The 20,144-nt window shown below is 49.4% G+C and overlaps 1 protein-coding gene across 1 annotated transcript; it reads left to right on the top strand.

The window, feature by feature from the left end:
• The first annotated feature begins 8,715 nt into the window (after positions 1–8,715).
• On the top strand, positions 8,716–10,324 carry LOC119341053. Its single transcript, XM_037612951.1, has 2 exons — positions 8,716–9,125; positions 9,231–10,324. The coding sequence occupies exons 1-2, from the start codon at positions 8,876–8,878 to the stop codon at positions 9,776–9,778; spliced, it is 798 nt and encodes a 265-aa protein (XP_037468848.1). The 5' UTR covers positions 8,716–8,875; the 3' UTR covers positions 9,779–10,324.
• The last annotated feature ends 9,820 nt before the right edge of the window (positions 10,325–20,144 follow it).

Raw genomic sequence — 20,144 nt, 5'->3', positions numbered from 1 at the left:
TTGGATTTATCTTCTCAAAAGACGATATGATGTGTTCCAAGTGTTCACTAATTTCCAAAATCTTGTCGAACGGAAACTAGACTTTAAAATCATTGCTATGCAAACTGATTGGGGAGGTGAGTATGAGAAGCTCAATTCCTTCTTTCAGAAAATTGGTATTTCTCACCATGTATCTTGACCACATGCGCACCAACAAAATGGATCCGCTGAAAGAAAACATCGCCACATTGTTGAAGTAGGTCTAGCCTTGCTAGCCAATGCATCTATGCCACTCAAATTCTGGGATGAAACTTTTTTTGACTGCCACATACCTCATTAATTTGCTACCCAGCAAAGTCATCAAGTTTGAGACTCCAATCACACGTCTTTTGGGCATTACACCAGATTATAATTCCCTTTGTGTCTTTGGTTGCGCATGATGGCCAAATGTTAGACCCTATAACACACACAAACTCGTGTTTCGTTCCAAACAATGTGTGTTTCTAGCATATGGTCCTATTCATAAGGGTGTCAAATGCCTAGATGTATCCACGGGTAGAGTTTATATCTCCCGTATTTTCAAAAAGAACATGCTGATTCAAAATATGCTACGCGTATGAACAGGGTCAGTGGAGGGAGATTCAAAATATGTTGATGAGTATGGCTCTAAATGGTGACAAGGATAAACCTTGACCATTCATCTGCTACGCGTATTTTGATTTTGGAGCCACAAAAATCGTCTGCTACGCGTATTTGATTTTGGAGCCAAAAAAATCCATTCATTGAGGTGAAATTAACATACCAACATATTCTGGTGCTAAATAGCCCCAAGTTCCTGCCATGTTTGTCTTCATCTAAGCATTCCTGTCTGGTGCCAGCCTACGCAGCCCGAAGTTTGCCACCTTTGCGCGGAAGTCGTCCCCGAGCAGGATGTTCGCCGGCTTTAGGTCCCTGTGGATAAAGCAGTGCTGCGCCAGCGAGTGGAGGTACTCCATACCACGAGCGACGTCCAGTGCAATGCTGAGCCGCTTCTTCCAGGAGAGGGGTTCCAAGCCTAGCAGCTTCCACCGGAAGAGATGCTTGCTCAGAGAACCATTGGGCATGTGCTCGTAGACGAGCAGCCTCTCATTGTCTTCGACCGAGTACCCCAGTATAGACACGAGGTGGCGGTGCCGCACCTTCAGGATTGCGATTTCTGCTTGGAACTGATCAATGGGCTCGTTGCTGATCACCGTGGACAGCATCCTCTTCACAGCAATAATTGTTCCATCGTGCAGCACCCCCTTGTAAACTATGCCGAATCCGCCGCAGCCAAGCACATTTTCCTCAGAAAAATTATTTGTGGCAACACGGAGAACTTGCAGAGACAACATGAAACTCTGTCGGGTGGGGCTGTCCTGAGGGTGGACGGCTATGGCATTTGTTTGTGGTTGCGGCTTACTTGGCCCCTTTTTCTTGCAGCGGCGGTGATGGGGGCATGAAGTCGGCGCTAGGTTTTCCTCCCGGGAGCGCCTCGGGGAGGGAGAAGGGAGGATCCGCCTTGTGCGCAATTGCAAGATCCACGATGAGACTTTTCGTTGTCGGAATTTTTTCTCACCGGATAATTTGGTACTGCCATGGCACTGATTCAAAACTGTACTAGGTAGGGCCTGGGAGTGTTTGTCTGTAAATTTGGATAAATAAACAAGCATAGTTTCTGGATCTTCTTCAGAAAGATGCGTTGATTGACATTGACTGTGGAAGATGGCCAGTGTGGGAGCTAGCCTCGTGCGTGGCTGCTCACTCTACTGCACTGCAGGAATGAATAATTTGAAAGCCACTCCAGATAGATAGATAGATAGATAGATAGGTCGCGATGGAAACGAACGTCACGGGAGCAGAGCAGCGCAGAGGAGGAAGGAAAGAACTGGTGGCCCACTCCGGAGCTGCAGGGCCCCGCCCGGCTGGCTTCTATTTTGTTTATTTATATGCGTCACAACGTGAATTTTGTCCAATACAAACATTTTCACCACAAGGATCCTAGACGTCAACATAATAAGCATAGTAAACCATATACAGTAGAGTAAGCATAATATGAAACTGAGACATCGATCGGGACATAAAAATTTGTAAATTTCCTTGCAACAATAGAGCCACAAAACAGAGCTGTTGTAAGTCTATCAGAGTGGTCTATTAATAGACCACATTCTTGATTGTACAATAAAGCCTAGGAAAACTACAGACGGATAGATAGATCAACCCTACCATTCCAGTCTTCAAAAAATTCGTCACGACACAACTCCAAGCAGTATGTCACAGAACAGAGTTGCTGAGTCTACCTAGGATCCGACTCTGCTGGTGGTCCATGATTGTTCTACCTTATATTGTTCAACAATGTGATCATCATCGGCGACCTCTCATTGCCGACGGAGATGGGAGGGTAATAAACGATGTTGCTTTTCTAATCAAGATGAAACTATACAACGCCTCTTTATCAAATGTTCTCTCGCCATGTTTTTATGGCGTACGTTTAATGTCTGCCCTCCAAATAGTATTAACACGTTGTTTGGGATTGGCTAAATGAAGTGGAGCCAAATACTGCGGGACATATTTGAATAGGAGTATGCACATTACTTTGGGCTATATGAAACTGCAAAAATAACATGATTTTTAACACAAAAACTCTTATAATTTTTTTTCCAGGTCATATATAGAGCTACCTTTTGGATCCATACGTGATCATTACTCAGTCATGCGGTAGTCAAGGAGCTTATGGCTATGGGCGCAACCGGTCGGAGACGGTAGGACAGGATCCTTACAACAGGTTTGCATGGTGTTCCAATAATAGGCTAGATGTTTAGTCATCTTGACCCTTTTTTTGCCGGTTCTGGCAACTTTTATCTTCAATTTACTTTGGCTCCCCGGTGAGTTTGTACCAAATCACAGACCTTTTGAACGTTTTGCTTAATAATATGGCTGCATGCATCATTTTAATGCAGTGTCCGGGGTGACCCTCCTTTTGAAAAATGTGAAAAGGAAAGAAGAAGGAAAAAATAGTGCCATGTAGGCCGAACACGGTAAAGAGTTGCCATGTGCACCCGTTTTTCTGAGTTTTTTTTTCCCCACTCGGTTTCATTTACTTTTCTGAGTGCCCGGACACTCGGCAAAGGTTCATTCTGATAGTGAAAAATGGATCAGTGAAGATAAATGTGAAGATGGATGAATGATAAATAAGAAAGGTTGTGTCGGGCATGGAGCCTAGCAATGGAACCTATTGTCTTATACTTTAGTGCATTACGATGTTATAATAAATCTGCCTTATCCAAACCATCTTTGAAGCACGTCTGTAGTGTGTGTGCTTTTGCGGTTTGTTTAGACAACCATAAAATATGGATTTCGCTACAAATTAAGCATCAGATTTTTGAGCATGACAAATCAAACTTTTTTATGATAAATTATATTGTCGCGGGGAAGGCAACTTCTAGCAAGCATGACAAATCCTTGTCATGTTCAGTTTTAGCCAGGATTTTCCATGCTTACTAAAGAAAATTGCCCTCGTTGCCGCATCATAATTTGGACAGAAAACATTCAATTTGTCATGGTTAAAAATCTGATGTTGGAGTTTTAACATCACCGTACAATATATAAGTTGCCCCCATACCTACTTGCAAATAAACTGACAATAGAAGTCGTCTCCAATGGCGTCCAATCATCTTAATTATGTATGCTCAAGCATGACGCATAAACTCTCGTAACCTGATAATAAACCGCAGGTACTAGCTAGGTTGCATAAATCTCAGATAACGATGATGGATGAACCTAGTCTGATGACCTTCCAGCCAAAACGATTTGATGGATCACCAGAGAGAAGAAGCAACTCGTCGACGAACCTCTCTCCTTCCGGTTTTCCGTGGTGCCGCTGACAAGGCCGATGATGGGGGCGGTCAGGCAGAGGACCAGGATAAGGAGGAGCGTGAGCGCAAGGACCTTGAGGTCGTCGATGGAGGGCCACTGAATCACAAGCAAGATGGCGATGGAGAAGAGCACGACGACGGTGCAGCCCTAGAGCAATATCACGGCGGGCCGGCTGCTCCCCTGGATCACCCGCGTTTAATTTTTTATCCGGAGGGAGTACATATTAAGTCTCACTGCAGTAATTATTACTATTAGCACGATTTGTTGTGTCATGATCTACTAGCAGCTGATATCAAAGTTCATTCTTTCATCCTCGAAATAAAAACCTAGTGGTTGTGATATGCCACTGATATCAATGGTAATCCATACTGTCCACTTATTCAGAAGGCACTTAATCTGATAGACCTAGCCGATAGCTCATGGTTTGTTCCTGTACCCTTGTTGTTAAATGGGCAGCTCATGGTTCTGTGTAGCGCAATATGTTTAAATTTTCTGGGGGGTACCATTTTTTACTCTGGATAAGCAACAAAAGTGCTCAACATCCTGCATACATAACCCTGAACATTTATGGTCTCTGTTGTTATGTCTTGCTGTGTATGTATAATGCCTGTACATGCATGGCTGTGTTTTGCAGGTCTAGTCCTTCTTGAGACTGGAATAAGCGACTCTTCAGAAGGCAAGTGCAGGGTAAATTTTATTGCGCAAGTTAACTTGAGACTGGTACACAAAAATACTGAAAGATGTGCTGTCTTGCAGTATCTGCAAGAAGAGTGGAGGACTCCTTTGCGGCTTGAATGGTCGGTATTCACTGGACTGGATTATAGATTTGTGGCGGTAAATTTATGACTGCCTCTGTTTCTACTTGACAGGGTTTCGGTGTTGGGCTCGGTTTTCATCGTTCAACTCGTAAACCGAATTGCTCCGGTCCAGCCCTCCCATATGCTAGGCAGAGTCCTACATAACGTGCCATGGGCCATAAGATTCTCAGTTTCGCTGTCCCAACCACCACCTCATCCCAGAACATGCATGGTGCTTTCCTTTGCTTGTCTTCGCCGGTGGAAATAGCAACTATCTTTCCTGAGGGCCAAAGGCCATTACATATACAAGTGTGTCAAAGTGCAAAAAAACCCTTATACAATGAGGATATACCGAAAAGGGACTATACACATCTAACACACCCCCCCCCCCCTCAAACTCATGGTGGATCAACAACACTGAGTTTGGAGAGGAAAAAGGTATGCTGCGCTCGAGTCTGTGCCTTCGTGAAGAAGTCAGCCAACTGTAACTCCGAAGGCACATAGTGAAGAGCGAGAGTCTGATCCTGCACAGCAGCACGCACAAAGTGGGCATCCACACCGATGTGCTTGGTGAGCTCATGCTTCACCGGGTCACGCGCAATACTGATAGCACCAGTACTGTCTGACAGTAAGGGAGTCGAGGTAGTAGCCAACACACCAAAATCCTCAAGTAACCATCGCAACCAGATCACCTCAGCCGTTAACATAGCCATGGCTCGCAACTCAGCCTCTGTACTCGAGCGAGAAACTGCAGTCTGTTTCTTTGTCTTCCAGGCAATCAGAGAGCCACCAAGAAAGACACAGTAAGCAGACAGCGAGCGTCGATCAGAGGGATCACTAGCCCAGGTAGCATCAGAGTAAGCCTGGAGCTCAAGAGAACTGGAGCGAGGAAAGAAAAGGCGCTGAGAGATCGTGCCACGAAGATATCGTAGAACACGGAGGAGGTGACTATAGTGGACAGAGGTGGGGGCTGAAACAAACTGACTCAGGATGTGAACGGGATAGGAGATGTCAGGACGCGTAACAGCAAGATAGACAAGGCTACCGACGAGATGACGATAGCGAGTGGGATTAGGAAGAGGGTCACCATCAGAGGCACGAAGCTGAACGTTAAGCTCCATAGGAGTCACAACAATGCGGTCATCACTGAGAGCAGCTCGAGCAAGAAGATCCTGAATGTATTTCTCTTGAGAGATGTAGAAGCCATCAGAGATGGAGGAGATCTCAATCCCAAGAAAATAGCGAAGAGGACCAAGATCAGTCATAAGGAACTGCTCGTGAAGGCGGTCCTTAACAAAGGCGATGTAATCAGTGTCGTCACCAATGATGATCATGTCATCAACATAGAGAAGGAGAAGAGTCCGACCATGAGGAGACGTGTGAACAAACAGCGCGGGATCATGGTCACTGGGCAAGAAACCAGCCGCGGTCACCACAGATGCGAAGCGCTCAAACCAGGCGCGAGGGGCCTGTTTGAGACCATATAGAGAGCGGCGAAGTCTACAGACCATACCATCAGGAGCATAGTACCCCTGTGGTGGCTGCATATAAACCTCCTCACGCAACTCGCCATTGAGAAAAGTGTTCTGAACATCAAGTTGAGAGATAGACCACTGACGAACAGAAGCCACAGCAAGAAGAGTGCGGACAGTGGTCATGTGGGCCACAGGAGCGAAAGTCTCATCATAATCGCGCCCCTGCTCCTGCTGAAATCCACGGGCCATAAGACGAGCTTTGTAGCACTCAAGAGAACCATCGGAACGAGTCTTAAGCTTGTAGACCCACTTACAGGTGATGGGACGGACACCGGAAGGGAGGGGAACGAGATCCCATGTGCCAGAGCGCTCAAGGGCAGCAAGCTCCTCGGCCATCGCAAGCTGCCATTCAGGCTGAGTCATGGCAGTGCGATAGGAAGTGGGCTCAGTCAAAACAGAGAGACCGTACCGATCAGGGGAGTAGCGATCAGGCGGAGGGCGAGGCCGAGCACGGAGGTTATGAACCGGAGGGGGTGTGAGAGGAGGTGCACCAGAGGTGGAAGGCTCGTCAGAGGCAATATCCTCAGTACGAGAATGTCGAGTATAGTGGAGAGGAAACGGTGAGAGGGCGACGGACTGGAGAGGATGGGGGAGAGGTGGAGGAGGAGGAGGAAGAAGACGGGGTCGGAGGTGAATGAGAAGAAAGGAGAGGTGTCGGAGGAAGAGGTGACACATGAGGCACATAGCATGGTGTATCGGGGAGAAGAAGGAAAGAAAGGTCGTCCACAGAGAAGCTCGAGGAAGAAGAACGTGGGTAGTAAGAGCGAGACTCGTCAAAAGTCACATCACGCGAGATGCGCAAGCGACAACCCACTGGATCCCAACACCGATAGCCCTTGTGCTCATCACTGTAGCCAAGGAAAACACACTCGACCGACTGAGCAGTCAGTTTGTGCGTTCGCGGGGGGCAAGAAGAACATAGCAGACGCATCCAAACATACGAAGAGCTGAGTAGTCAGGAGAGCGACCGGTGAGACACTCCATAGGAATGCCACCCTGCAGAGCAGTCGATGGCTGAATGTTGATGAGATAGGTGGATGCGGAAACAGCCTCGGCCCAAAAATGGGGTGGAAGGGAAGCAGCAATCATCAGCGCACGAGCCGTCTTAAGCAAATGACGATGCTTTCGCTCGGCAACACCATTCTGAGCATGAGCACCCGGACAGGAGAACTGGGCAAGAGTACCCTGTTCCGCGAGAAAAGCATGCAACAGCTGAGAGATATACTCTCCAGCGGAGTCAGCACGAAAAGTACGAATGGGCGTGGCAAACTGGGTGTGAACCATGGCAGCAAAACGTTTGTATATAGGGAGAACCTCGCTACGAGATTTCATAAAGTAGAGCCAAGTGTAGCGAGAGAAATCATCAATAAACAAAGCATAGTAGTGATGACCACCTTTCGAATCAAAGGGAGCAGGACCCCGGACATGAGAATGAACTAAGTCAAAAGAACGCTGAGATACAGACTCACTAGAATCGGAAGACAGGCAGTCGGTCCGGCGAAGCAGCGTGGGGAGGACGGATCGAAGAGGAGACGGTGGGGTCCGGGACGAGGGGCAGCCGGCCAAGCAAGAGATGGTAGCGACCGGGCCGGGGCTGCCGGATCCGCGACGGAAAAAGCTGGAATCGGGAGAAAAGCTAGCACGGAGTTGCAGCGTGCGGGAGAGAGGGGAACCTAACATCTGATACCATGTTGGATGAATAGCAACTATCTTTCCTTAGGGCCAAAGGCCATTACATATACATATGTGTCAAAGTACAGAAAACCCCTTATACAACGGGGATGTACCGAAAAGGGACTATACACATCTAACAGAAATATGAATGGGATGCTTGGCTTGCTTCTCCCCACAGGAGATGCTTTGCTTTGCTTCTCTCCACTGTTGGGAGTGAGATATGCTTTTGCTATGCTTCGCTGGTGGGAGTGGGAATGGGATGCTTTGCTCCACCTGCCAACTTTTGCCCCCATATCATCTTAACTTCTGTTGTGTAACTGCTACGGTGGCTTGGCATCTGTGTAATTAATTAACTGTATGCAGGCAGCGTTGGATAGCCAGCTCCCGCATCCGTGTCCGCGGACTGGCCGCCTGTCCGCGGATGGATGCGGGAGAAAATTTGCGGATCGGCATTGAAGTTGCCCTTATTTCATTAACAATTAGCTCGGGCCAGGGCAGCTGTTTGTCACTGTCACTATGAAGTCATCAAGTATAGATAACGACGAGATGTGATGGTGGGGTCATGGCAATGAGCTGCATCCACTCACAGTAGAAATGTGTGATCTGTTTACCTCTAGAGAATATTGTGATAAGACAGAGTTCTGGACGTGTTTGGATCCTACTTGGGTGACTTGATTTGTAACCATTTGAGTTTCAAATACATTAAACTGTTACGTTTCTAGAATGTTAAAAGCTTAATATGCATAATATACAAGTCTTAAAATGTCAGAGGAGCAGCCCAGCGCCGGCGACCGGGCGGGGAGTAAAGTATGAAGGAGGCGCCGCCGCTGGCCACTGGCCAGTCTGGTAAGCAGAGAGGGCGGCCGTAGCGCCGCTGTCATTTGGCGTGCACACGAGGGAAAAGCATATATTGGCATCAAGGAAAAGTTAAGTTCAATCCAATCCCATACCCTCTTCAGCTCAGCTGCTTTGCTTTGTCAAATAATCTACTCCTCCATGGAAAAGGAAAAGAAGCTGCTTTGCTTGCTCCGTCGACGGGAATGTGATGCTTTGCTTTGCTTCTCTCCACCTGATGCTTTACCCAGCTTCGGCTGCCAACGAGTACCCTGTGGCATTACTTCCCAAATCCCAATCCCTCCAGGCTCCAGGTCTTCCCCAGCACCGCCATCGCCCCCGCCGCCACCGTCCGCTGGTATTTGTCACCGCCGACTGCTGTGCCGTGTAGCGCATCCCATCAATCTCAAAGGTGGGTGACGTAGTGCCGTGCTTGCGGTAGTTAGTTAGTGTTCAAGTTTTATTTCCTTGTCTCTGTCTGCTACTTAAGATTCACCTTAATTGGGGGCATCAATAGGGTCATGGAAGAAAAGGGTGGGTGATTTGAGAGAATCCTGCAGCTGGTGGCTGTCCAAGAATGTGCGCAGATGCCGGCGTGTTGCTACAAATGGTGGTGGTGTTGAGGTTGTTCCTGCTGCTGCAGAGGGGATTGGGAAGCTGACACAGTTGCATACACTTGGTGTTGTGAATATTGCAGGTGGGAAAGGAGGCTTCCTCTTCCTTAAGGCGCTCAAGAATCTTACCCAGCTGCGCAAGCTCGGGTTGTCCGGTATCAACCGTAAAAACTGGAAGGACTTGTGTTCGGCCATCTCGGGTCACCTTCCTCATCTTGAGTCCTTGTCGCTACAACTGCTGCTGCTGGAGGAGGATGGCAGCTATGAGTTTGCTTGTTTTGATGACATCTCCATGCCACCCAAGACCCTAAAGAGCCTTAAGGTATTTTACACTAGTACTGGAGGTGGTGCAGGCGCAGGTGCCGCATGCATAAGGCCAGCCTGGATCAATCAGTTTCCCAATCTCACAAGGTTTAACCATGAGGTGAGGATATCAAGTCAAGAGACATGAATAACATTATCCATTGCCATGAACGCCAGATTCCAGGATTTGAACGTGGTCTTGCAATCAAGCCAATTCAGCAGCATCTCAGTGTTAGAGGAGCCCTGTTTCTTGACACCCTCGGGATTTATTGCAGCAGCAGAAACTCAATGGTGTCGTTTGAAGATGGCAGCTCATTTATTAAAGCACTCAGCATTCACTGCTGTAGCTCTTGTGGTGGATCATCGTGCTTGCAGATTGTTGGGCTGCGGGATTTAGTTGATCTCGAGCAAGTCTTGGTAATGGGTCCGTGCAGCTACAGCTTCGAGAAAGACTTGCGCAGGCAACTCAAGAAGCATGAAGGCAAACCGGTCCTGAGCTTCTATAACTTGTGATCGATCATAATAGATCGTGTTGTTTGTTTGCTTCCTACTTATTTTTTGTATGAATTAATTTTAGTCATTTATTCACAATTTCACAAATGTTAACACTCGAGTGAGTTCCATAAATTTCAGACAACAAAAACAGTACTGTGTGGCTACCTTGTCACAACTTTTTCAGCTGGCATGCATATGAATTGAACTGATGGTACAGCCTGAGTAACCTATAACCAGACCATGGCACCCTAGCTAGCTTAAAATTTCAACAATTAGCTTTTTTAATCAGTTAGCTGCAACTGGTTACGTAAGTGTTTTAAGACTAATCTCCTTAAAGAATTAATGCAAGGAATTAACACACACAGGAGCATCGTGATAGGATGACTCACTCGATCAACAGGTGATGATTGATGTAAGGATGGGCGCCCAGTTTTTCCAATGCCTGTGGAAGTCGAACCGCATCTCAGCGCCATGGAGGAGGGTGTCCAAGTATCTAGCTTCATCATCCACACTATGGAAGCTGCGGTGGTGATGTCAGATCCGAGCAAGCACCACACCCATTTTTTGGAAACAGTCTTGCTAAGTCTCAGTCGACTGAGACTTTCGATGATATATCCGTGAGATCTTACATTTAGATCCGTGCAAATTTTTTTTTCAGGTTTTCTTTTTCCTCTCTTACATGCAAGTCACTTGACTAAGACTTGATTAAATCTCAGTCGACTGAGACCTAGCCATACCATTTTGAAAAAGGAAGCACCACACCCATGCACGGCACAAACTAATTTGGTACTCCATGTGACTATGTCCGAATTGGTATAACAGAGGTAGATTGCAATGGAGCATCCGAGCATGTAACACAATCTAAGTCACCCTGGATCGGCGCCAACACTGGGAACAACAACAACAACAACAAATTAATTAAGGCAGCCTGATATACAAGGATGTTTATTATTTCGAGGCACAACCGAACGAGCCCCGCATATTACTAGTACTACTTACGGCTGTCCAGTGCGTGAATCCGTACACTTTTATCCTCACACTAGATAGGATGAATATACGTACTTGCATATTGCATCGAGTCCAAATAATTATAGCAGCTTGCTTAATTAGTCAACAAGCCAGCTGCAGCCTGACACCAAATACTGTGAGCCCCATATGCAGCAGATGAATCCCTGCAATGACAATAGTGGTATGTGATGAGAAACCAAATACTCTTGTTAAGATGCATAGAAAAAATCTATCTAGTTTATGCCGATACTCAAATAAGATTCATTCATATATTATTATTGCGCCAATAACCAAAGTTCGTCTGCATATATGTTTGTTGTGGTTAAGTTTGTCTGTCACACATACCTAGCTAGCTACACACATGTTGTGTAAACAAACATGTCTTCAAACTTGTCTTTTTTTTCGAAAAGGGGGGACTCCCCGGCCTCTGCATCAGAACAATGCATACGGCCACCTCAATAAATAAAATAGGTTCAACAAAGTCGTATAGTCTTCAACAAAATAAAAGCAAGCTCACCTAGAACCTCGAAGCTAAACCAAGAAAAAACATAAGCCAAGAAAAAGCCATAAGCCACAACCGGCTGGTAAAATGAAGATAGGAAAACTAATTGCCTATCCTATTACATGACCGCCAACCAAACCGGTTGAAGATATCCCGCGCTACCATCTCCCACCGGACAGATCCAGTAACCAAACGCTCTCTGGCCTCGGTCGGAGTGAGTAAGGACCACATACGGATCAGCGCCGTAGCACGGAATACAACCTGCAAAAAATGAATAGTAGTTATTCTGTTAAAAACCAAGTCATTTCTGCAGTTCCAAATTGCCCATAACAACGCATACACTCCTACACAAATATGCCTAGCTGTATCGGACTCTATCCCATCCAGCCACGTTCCAAATAACGACCCAACCGTACTCGGAGGAGTGATGTTAAAAGCAATTTGCACAAAGCGCCACAGAATTCTCGCCAAAGGACAATCAAGGAAGAGATGCTTAATGGTCTCATCGTGATCACAGAAGCTACACCTAGTAGATCCAGTCCAATTACGCTTGACCAAATTGTCCTTTGTTAAAATTACCTGTTTATGGACAAACCACATAAACACTTTAATTTTCAAAGGCACATGTACTTTCCACACATGTTTGGTACTAGGAATAATAGTGGAGTTGATGACATCGTTGTACATCGACTTTACAGTAAATTGTCCATTCCTAGTAAGCTTCCAACAAAGCTGATCGGGCTGCTGAGCTAGCTGAACTTCCATCAGTCTACGCACCAGATGGAGCCAAGCTTCCCATCTCTCACCAACAAGCACCCGCCGAAACTGAATATTAAGGGGAGTGGACTGCATAATCATTGCAACTAGCGCATCACGTCGCTGGACAATACGATACAGGGTTGGGTACTGTATTGCTAATGGTGTATCACCCAGCCAATTGTCCTCCCAGAAACGTGTGTCATTGCCATCACCGATGATAAACTTTGTTCTATTAAAGAAGGTTTCCTTGACTCTCATAAGCCCCTTCCAAAACGGCGAATCAGATGGTCTCACTGTCACCTGTGACAAAGTTTTGGACTGCAGGTACTTGTTACGAAGAATCTGCGCCCACGTTGCATCAGTCGGACCCGAAAGCTTATACAACCACTTACTAAGCAGGCATCTGTTCTTGACCTCAAGATTTTCGATACCCAGCCCCCCTTGGTCCTTTGGTCGACAAATGACATCCCACTTGGCGAGTCTATACTTTCTCTTAAGTTCATCACTCTGCCAAAAGAATCTTGATCAGTAGAAGTCCAGTCTTTTCCTAACCCCAACTGGAACCTCAAAGAAAGATAGTAAGAACATCGGCATACTCGTGAGCACCGAATTAATAAGAATTAACCGGCCTCCATATGACAGAAGTTTGCCCTTCCAGCAACTAAGTTTCTTTTCAAACCGATCCTCAATGTATTTCCACTCTCGGTTTGTAAGCTTACGATGGTGAATGGGTATACCTAGGTAGGTGAAAGGTAAAGCCCCTAATTCACATCCAAACAATTGCCTATAAGCCTCCTGGTCCTCCTTGGCTCTACCAAAGCAGAACAATTCGCTTTTATGAAAGTTAATCTTTAACCCAGACAATTGTTCAAACAAGCAAAGCACCAGCTTCATATTTCTCGCTTTTGCCAGGTCATGCTCCATAAAGATGATTGTATCATCAGCGTACTGCAGAATGGACATCCCCCCATCAACTAGGTTGGGCACCAGGCCTCCCACCTGACCGGCCTCCTTTGCCCGACCTATTAGAATTGCCAACATGTCAACCACAATGTTGAACAAAACAGGGGACATTGGATCTCCTTGCCTCAGACCCTTGTGTGTTTGGAAATAGTGCCCAATATCATCATTTACTTTAATTCCAACACTCCCTTTTTGCGTAAAGGATTCTACCTGGTGTCGCCAAGCCTCATCAAAACCCTTCATACGCAAGGCCTGTTGAAGGAATGGCCATTTGACTTTGTCGTACGCTTTTTCAAAATCCACTTTGAAAACAACCCCATCCAGTTTTTTCGTGTGGATTTCATGGAGCGTTTCATGAAGGACCACTACCCCCTCAAGGATATTCCTGTCTGGCATGAAAGCAGATTGGGTAGGCTGCACAACAGTATGCGCAATCTGTGTGAGTCTATTGGTCCCGACCTTGGTGAAAATTTTGAAACTAACATTAAGAAGACAGATTGGCCTGAATTGCTCAATTTTCAAAGCCTCTATTTTCTTAGGAAGAAGGGTAATCGTTCCAAAATTGAGTTGAAAAAGATGAAGTTGTCCAGCAAACAAATCATTAAACATAGGCAACAAATCCCCTTTAATGATATGCCAGCACTTCTTATAAAATTCAGCTGGGAAACCATCAGGACACGGCGCTTTGTTATTCTTCATTTGCGAGATGGCCTCCAACACCTCTTTCTCCGAGAATGGAGCCGTAAGAATATCATTCTCCACCGCTGTGAGCTGAGGAATATCCTCAACCCTTGACTCGTCCAGAGACACACAGTTCTCTTCTGGAGGGCCAAACAGCTGCTTGTAATACTCGGTAATGTACAATTTTAGGTTTTCCTGTCCTACAGTCGTACCCTTATCTTGCTCAAACTGAAAGATCCTCTTCTTTCGATGCTTACCATTAGCGATCATATGAAAGAATTGTGTGTTCGCGTCCCCCTGGACTACTCGCCGGACCTTGGCCCGCAACGCCCACTTCAACTCTTCTTCTCTAAGAAGTTCTTTCAGCCGCAATTCCACCTCGAGCTTGGCATGAAGCTCCGCAGCCGGCAATATCGTGGTTTCCGCTTTTACATCCAGAGACTGTATAAGGGCAAGGAGCTTTTCCTTTTCGACCTTATAAATCCCACTCAAATGCTTAGCCCACCCACGTAGGAAACTCCTCAAGTGTCTAATCTTATTCTGCCAGCACTGAAGAGCGGTCCTCCCTCCTGAATCCTTAGCCCACTCTCTGGCCACGAGATCCAGGAATCCATCTCGTTCAAACCAAGCCATCTCAAAGGAGAACACATTCTTGTTCCCCAGGTGTGTGGGTGCACCAGAGTCGAAAAATAACGGCGTATTGTTAGAAATACCACGGGACAAGGCCTGGACGGTCACCAGGGGAAACTTCTGTTCCCATTCTATGCTAGCCAACACTCGGTCCAACTTCTCATAAGTCGGATTTGGCATCGCGTTCGCCCAGGTAAATTTTCTACCCGAGAGCTCAATTTCTCTCAGGTCCAAACTTTCAATGATAGTATTGAACATGAATGACCATAGTCCATCAAAATTATCATTGTTCTTATCCTCACGCCGTCTGATGATATTGAAATCACCCCCCACCAGGATGGGCAACTGCTCGGAGCCACAAATCCGAACAAGATCAGCCAAGAACTCAGGTTTGAGCTCGGGCTGTGTAGCACCATATACCGCAACAAGAGCCCAATTAAACCCATCAACCTTCGAACGCACCCTAAACTTAACAGCAAAGTCTCCCATGATCACACTGCGAACCTCAAGCGCTTCACACCTAACTCCGAGAAGGATTCCACCCGACCTCCCTCTCGGTGGCAAGCAATGCCAATCAAAATCTATACCCCCCGATAGAGTATTTAGAAATTGAGGCACGAAGTTATCTCTACCTGTCTCCGATAGAGCTATAAAATCTAAACAATGCTCAACAGACGCCTCAGCAAGAAACCTTTGTTTAGCCAAGTCTTTTAGACCTCTGCTATTCCAGAATATTCCTTTCATAGATCATCATGGAATTTTTTTTGCCATACGGATCCTAGCAATCCTACGCACTGCGGATACCGGGTATACCTTCCGTTTCCACTTGCGCTTGGGGACAGTTTGACTCTGCAACTGATCCTCACAACCAGTCTCAGACGGGCTAGCCAACACCAACTCGGTAGACTCAGCCTGAACATCCTCATCAGTAATAGGTTGCATAAGATCCGCACAAAAGTTGTCTAGTACCCTGACCCCGAGCGCATCAACCTCAGAATCACTCATAGGTTTAACAGCCGCAATATTACGGATCATCTCTAAGGCCCGCTCAGCCTCTAGGTCTAAAAGATCATTAACAGAATTAGAGATTTCAGTGTCATTACTACCCAACGAAACTCCTAATTGATTTGCATTTTGAACAATCTCATCATTTGAAAAATGCAAAATGGAATTAGAGGTATTGACCGACATACCAGTGGTGACCTCAACGTCACGAAGCTTGGCCGCCCTCATGGCGCACCGCTGCTGAATATCGTCCACATCAGGCTGGGTCTGGAGACGACCGCTCATCCGGCGCCCCTCAGAAACCGGATCCTGAATCCCTCCAAACGCGATGACCTCCTCCCGAGAGATCGCGGTCGGGGTCCGGCCTCCTGCCGCACCCCAACCAACAGGCCGATCCAACTGCACGGGCTCGCCCGAAATAGGCACAACATTCACCACCGACTCGAGGCGCGCCCCGCCTGGCGATACCGGCAGGGTGGGTGGTGGAGACCGAACAAGAGCCACCTGCCCTTGCTCCCCACCCAGCACCGGTGAAGCCACCCGCACAGGCCACGGAAGGGAAAGGGGCTCCGAGGCCACCCGCCCCGGGCCGCCTCCCATAGGTAAAACCGGCATCAGACGACAGGCAGACGCGACTGGGGAAGAGTTATCCAAGGCCACCTGCCCTAGACCCCCTCCCGGCGAAGAAAAAGACTTGGACGCCACCTACCCCGAGTCTCTTTCCTCGGCAATAGGAGAGCAACCCGAGGCCGCCTGCCCCATGTCACTCCCCGACAAGCCAGGTACGAAACGCTGTGGCACCTCCTGAGGAGGTATCGCGTGCTGAGCACGATGGGGAGTGGCCTCCTGCCGACTCCCAGACATCATACCCACAACACCCTCCAACCCCAAAGCCGGTAACTCAAGCTCAAATGCCTCCTCGGACTCAACCCGAGCACTCCAGAGCCTCGGGGGAGCAGAGTGAGGCTCAAAAGACCCAAATCTCAGAGTCGTCGAAGGTACCGAGGTGGTGGAGACCGCTCCATCCCCGGTCGACGCCAGCTCGGGCCCCGGCCCCTTTGGCTGTCGTCCAGGGTCCTCAACCGGCGACTCCCGTACCCCCGCTCCGCCATCACTCTCGTGCAAATCCATATCAGAATCATGAGCCGGCGCAACCAGAAGGCTCTCGTCCTCAAACTCAATATCTAGATCATAAACTCTGCCTCGATAAGCCCACTTAACCACAACTGGGACATACTCAATGTTCAAAATACTAACCAAGACCCGAGCAGTCCCATGAGCTTTGGTGAACTCCATGTCCACACGCTCAGGCTTCCCTACTAAGATGCCCATACTGGCCACAACCCGAGTATCCTGCAGCGGCCTAGAGGGAGCCCCGGAGAATTGCAGCCACGCCTGAGTAAGCGGCTTGCCCTGAGGCTCAACAAGCTTCCACTCTTGAAACTCAAGGATACCATCCGTGCCCGGCACCTTACACATCCCAAAGCTCAACAACCTCTGCAGATCCGCAACAGATGGAAACTCAACCCTGAACATCCTATCAGCCATACTGACAAGGTCCTACTGGAACTCCCCAGGAGCCAACTCATGGAGCCTCTGCACGATCTGTGTCTCAGTCACCTCCCCTCTGGTAACCTTGACAATCCCCGTGGTCATACTCGTAGACTCATCGGCAACCTCGCGCTCATTGGGAGATTCAAAAAAAGTTAACTCAGCACAGTACACTCCATACATCATGAGCGACGGTGCCTGATCTCGCAGCAAAGGACACTCCCCAGAATCGTGGTGCCAGTTTACCACAGGTATCACATAACATAGCCACACACTCCGCAATGAAGTGACCCTTGTCTCCGCACCGGTAACAAAGCATCTTTTCCTTCCTACGAGCCCACTTGGACGCCCTATCAGCCTCAGACCTATCTGACAGCTCCGCAGACACATCAGTCATAACCTCGTTCTCAGGAACCTGCACAGAAGCGAGAGCCGTCACCACCTCCATAGCGTGACCAGGCAACAAAGGCTCCTCGGCAGCCCCGTCGACAGTCGTCTGGTCGACAACAACCGGTGGTGGCGGGGGACGTGGACGGTAGCGGCCCCCTCGGCCTCCCCGACCACCCCGATAGCCTCTGTACCCTTGTCGCTGCCGATGACCCGGATCCGAGGGTCCCTCAACGAAGCCACCTGAAGGGCCCAAGAAAGGCCGCTCGACAGATCCATCGCTCTGCCAGGCATAACCACGGCCACCACCTGTGGAGGAAGAGCCACGGTGCTGGCCATTCCCGTAAGCATCGTAACCGTCATCCCCCCATTGTCCTCGGGGCGCAGCCGTAGACCCGGGCGGGCGAGCAACGACATGAGGAGGAGGTGCCGAAGGCCTAGGCGGCGCAGCTCCCCGGCCTGCCGCAACCACGACCGTCGTGCTCTGAACGGCCGGAGGCGGTCTAAACACCGGACCCGACGGCGCAGGGGGCCTAGGCGGCATGGTCCCCCTGCCCGCAACCACCGCCACACCTCCCGAGGCATGCGGCCTAACACCGGAGGCCGGACCACCCGGTCCACCCCGCCCGCCAGGCTGCATGGCCGGAGCAGGCGGCCTCCCCACTGTCCCTCTGGTAGGCGCGCGCCGCCGCGGCAGGAAGAACCGGCGCACCACCACGACCAGGGCCAGCCGCGGGTACCAGCATCACACCTCGGCCAGCGCCCGGACCTGGCGGCACCGCTCCCCGTCCAGTGCCAGGACCCGGCGGCGCTACTCCCGCAGCCCGCCCCGCCCCATTGGGAGGCGGCCTCCTCCCATGAGGAGGAGCCCCTCCAGCTCCCGCCATCGGTCGAAGAGGAGGTATACGGCGCACCCGGCCAGTCCCAGCGCTGCGAAGGCGCGGTGATCGTCGAAACCTAGGTCGCAAAGACGGCGAAGGCGAGAGACGCTTCGTGCATGCACCTCCTCCCGCGGTATCGATCGGTTCCTCGTCCAACAGGGCCTCATCCCTGTAGGCATTGGCCCACAATCAGCTGCCGGCCCAACTAGTTCCGATGCAACCGCGGCATGGATCGCTCGTTCAGGATCACCACCAACACGGCACAAGTCAATCGGCACGGAACGCACGTCCAGGCATCGCTGGGCCACACGCCCAGTCGACACCGTACCAGACGGCCTCACGTCCGCTCCCTCCTGTTGGGCCTCATACCCAAGCACAGGTGTACAGTCGGCCCGCGCAGGAACCGGCCCAACACAGCCGAGAAGATCGTTCAAACGCGCCGCCCTAGCCGCCCGGATCCCGGCCGCCGCACGGCTCACCGGCGCAGGCGTTTGAAGCTCCGATCTCCCCAACCTCTTCTTCTTCTTACGAACCACCCTAGTCCAAGCATCGTGCGGAATGAAATCGGACAAAGTTAGTGGTTGAATGCATACCTTAGGTAGCGGCCCTTTCCAAGGCCGAACCGCCGTCGCCGCCGTCCTCCGGTGAACGATCCGGCAAACCACCTCCACCCTATCCTCAAAACTCAGCCCGATCCGCGCCGGATCATCGCCCGGCACAATCTCGTCGACCAGCGCAGCCACCTCCTCCTCCGAATATCCGGGGTTGAACGCCTCGCAGATCACGTCGGAAGGCGAAGGCGAATAATCAGCCGACGATCCGCCGGCGGGGTCCCCGTCGTCGTCGTCCTCATCCGAACCCGCAAGGGCCTAGAACCTTCCCCCTACTCGCCTCGCAGAAGGATCCGCCGGCATCGGCGGCCGGCTCGCTGCAATCACCTGGGTCGCCGCGGTCGCCTCACGCGGTCGCCTCCTCTATCCTGCTGCTATTGTCTTCAAACTTGTCTGGTCAAGTTAATTAATCATGTAATTGAGTTCAAGGGCAGGCATCTGAAATGCATGGATTCTTATTTCTACATCTACGTCTACATTACTATTAAACAATCGAACAAGAATTTTCGTATGCGTACCCCGCAATTAGACCCACAACACTACACAAACCAATCTGTACCACACAATTAGGCCCACAAATCTTAATCTAACAGCCATCATTAATCTATAGCTCTACGGAGTGGAGTTAGCAATTTTCAATGGCTGACCATACTCCGTCCGCAAAGGAATATTCCGCGCACTGCTCCCGCAACTCCGCATACAACGCTCATTCCTCTATTTGGCTCGTGAAGTCGTGATGAAACCCTTCCTTGCATCTCCCTCTCTCGATTTGCGCCGCCGGCTCCCTTCCCTCGATCTGCGCTCGGCTCTTCTACTGCGGCACATCAAGGGAAGAAGATGGGGTTGGCAGGCGAGCGACTGCAGGGCACGGGCGGCCTGCGGCGGGCGAGGGCCTGCATGGCGGCGAAGAGGGGATACTCCGGCGGGCTACCAGCGGCGGCAGAGGCTTAGCGCATGCTTCTTCTCCTGAAGGTACGAACCGGCCCTTATCCCACCTTGTATATTTGCAGCTTGTCCAGTCTTTCCTACCCAGCCGAGAGA

This window comes from Triticum dicoccoides, chromosome 7B (assembly GCF_002162155.2).
Source record: "Triticum dicoccoides isolate Atlit2015 ecotype Zavitan chromosome 7B, WEW_v2.0, whole genome shotgun sequence".
NCBI lineage: Eukaryota > Viridiplantae > Streptophyta > Magnoliopsida > Poales > Poaceae > Triticum > Triticum dicoccoides.
The sequence above is the reverse complement of the archived record's forward strand: the minus strand, read 5'-3'. Positions and strand labels throughout refer to the sequence as shown.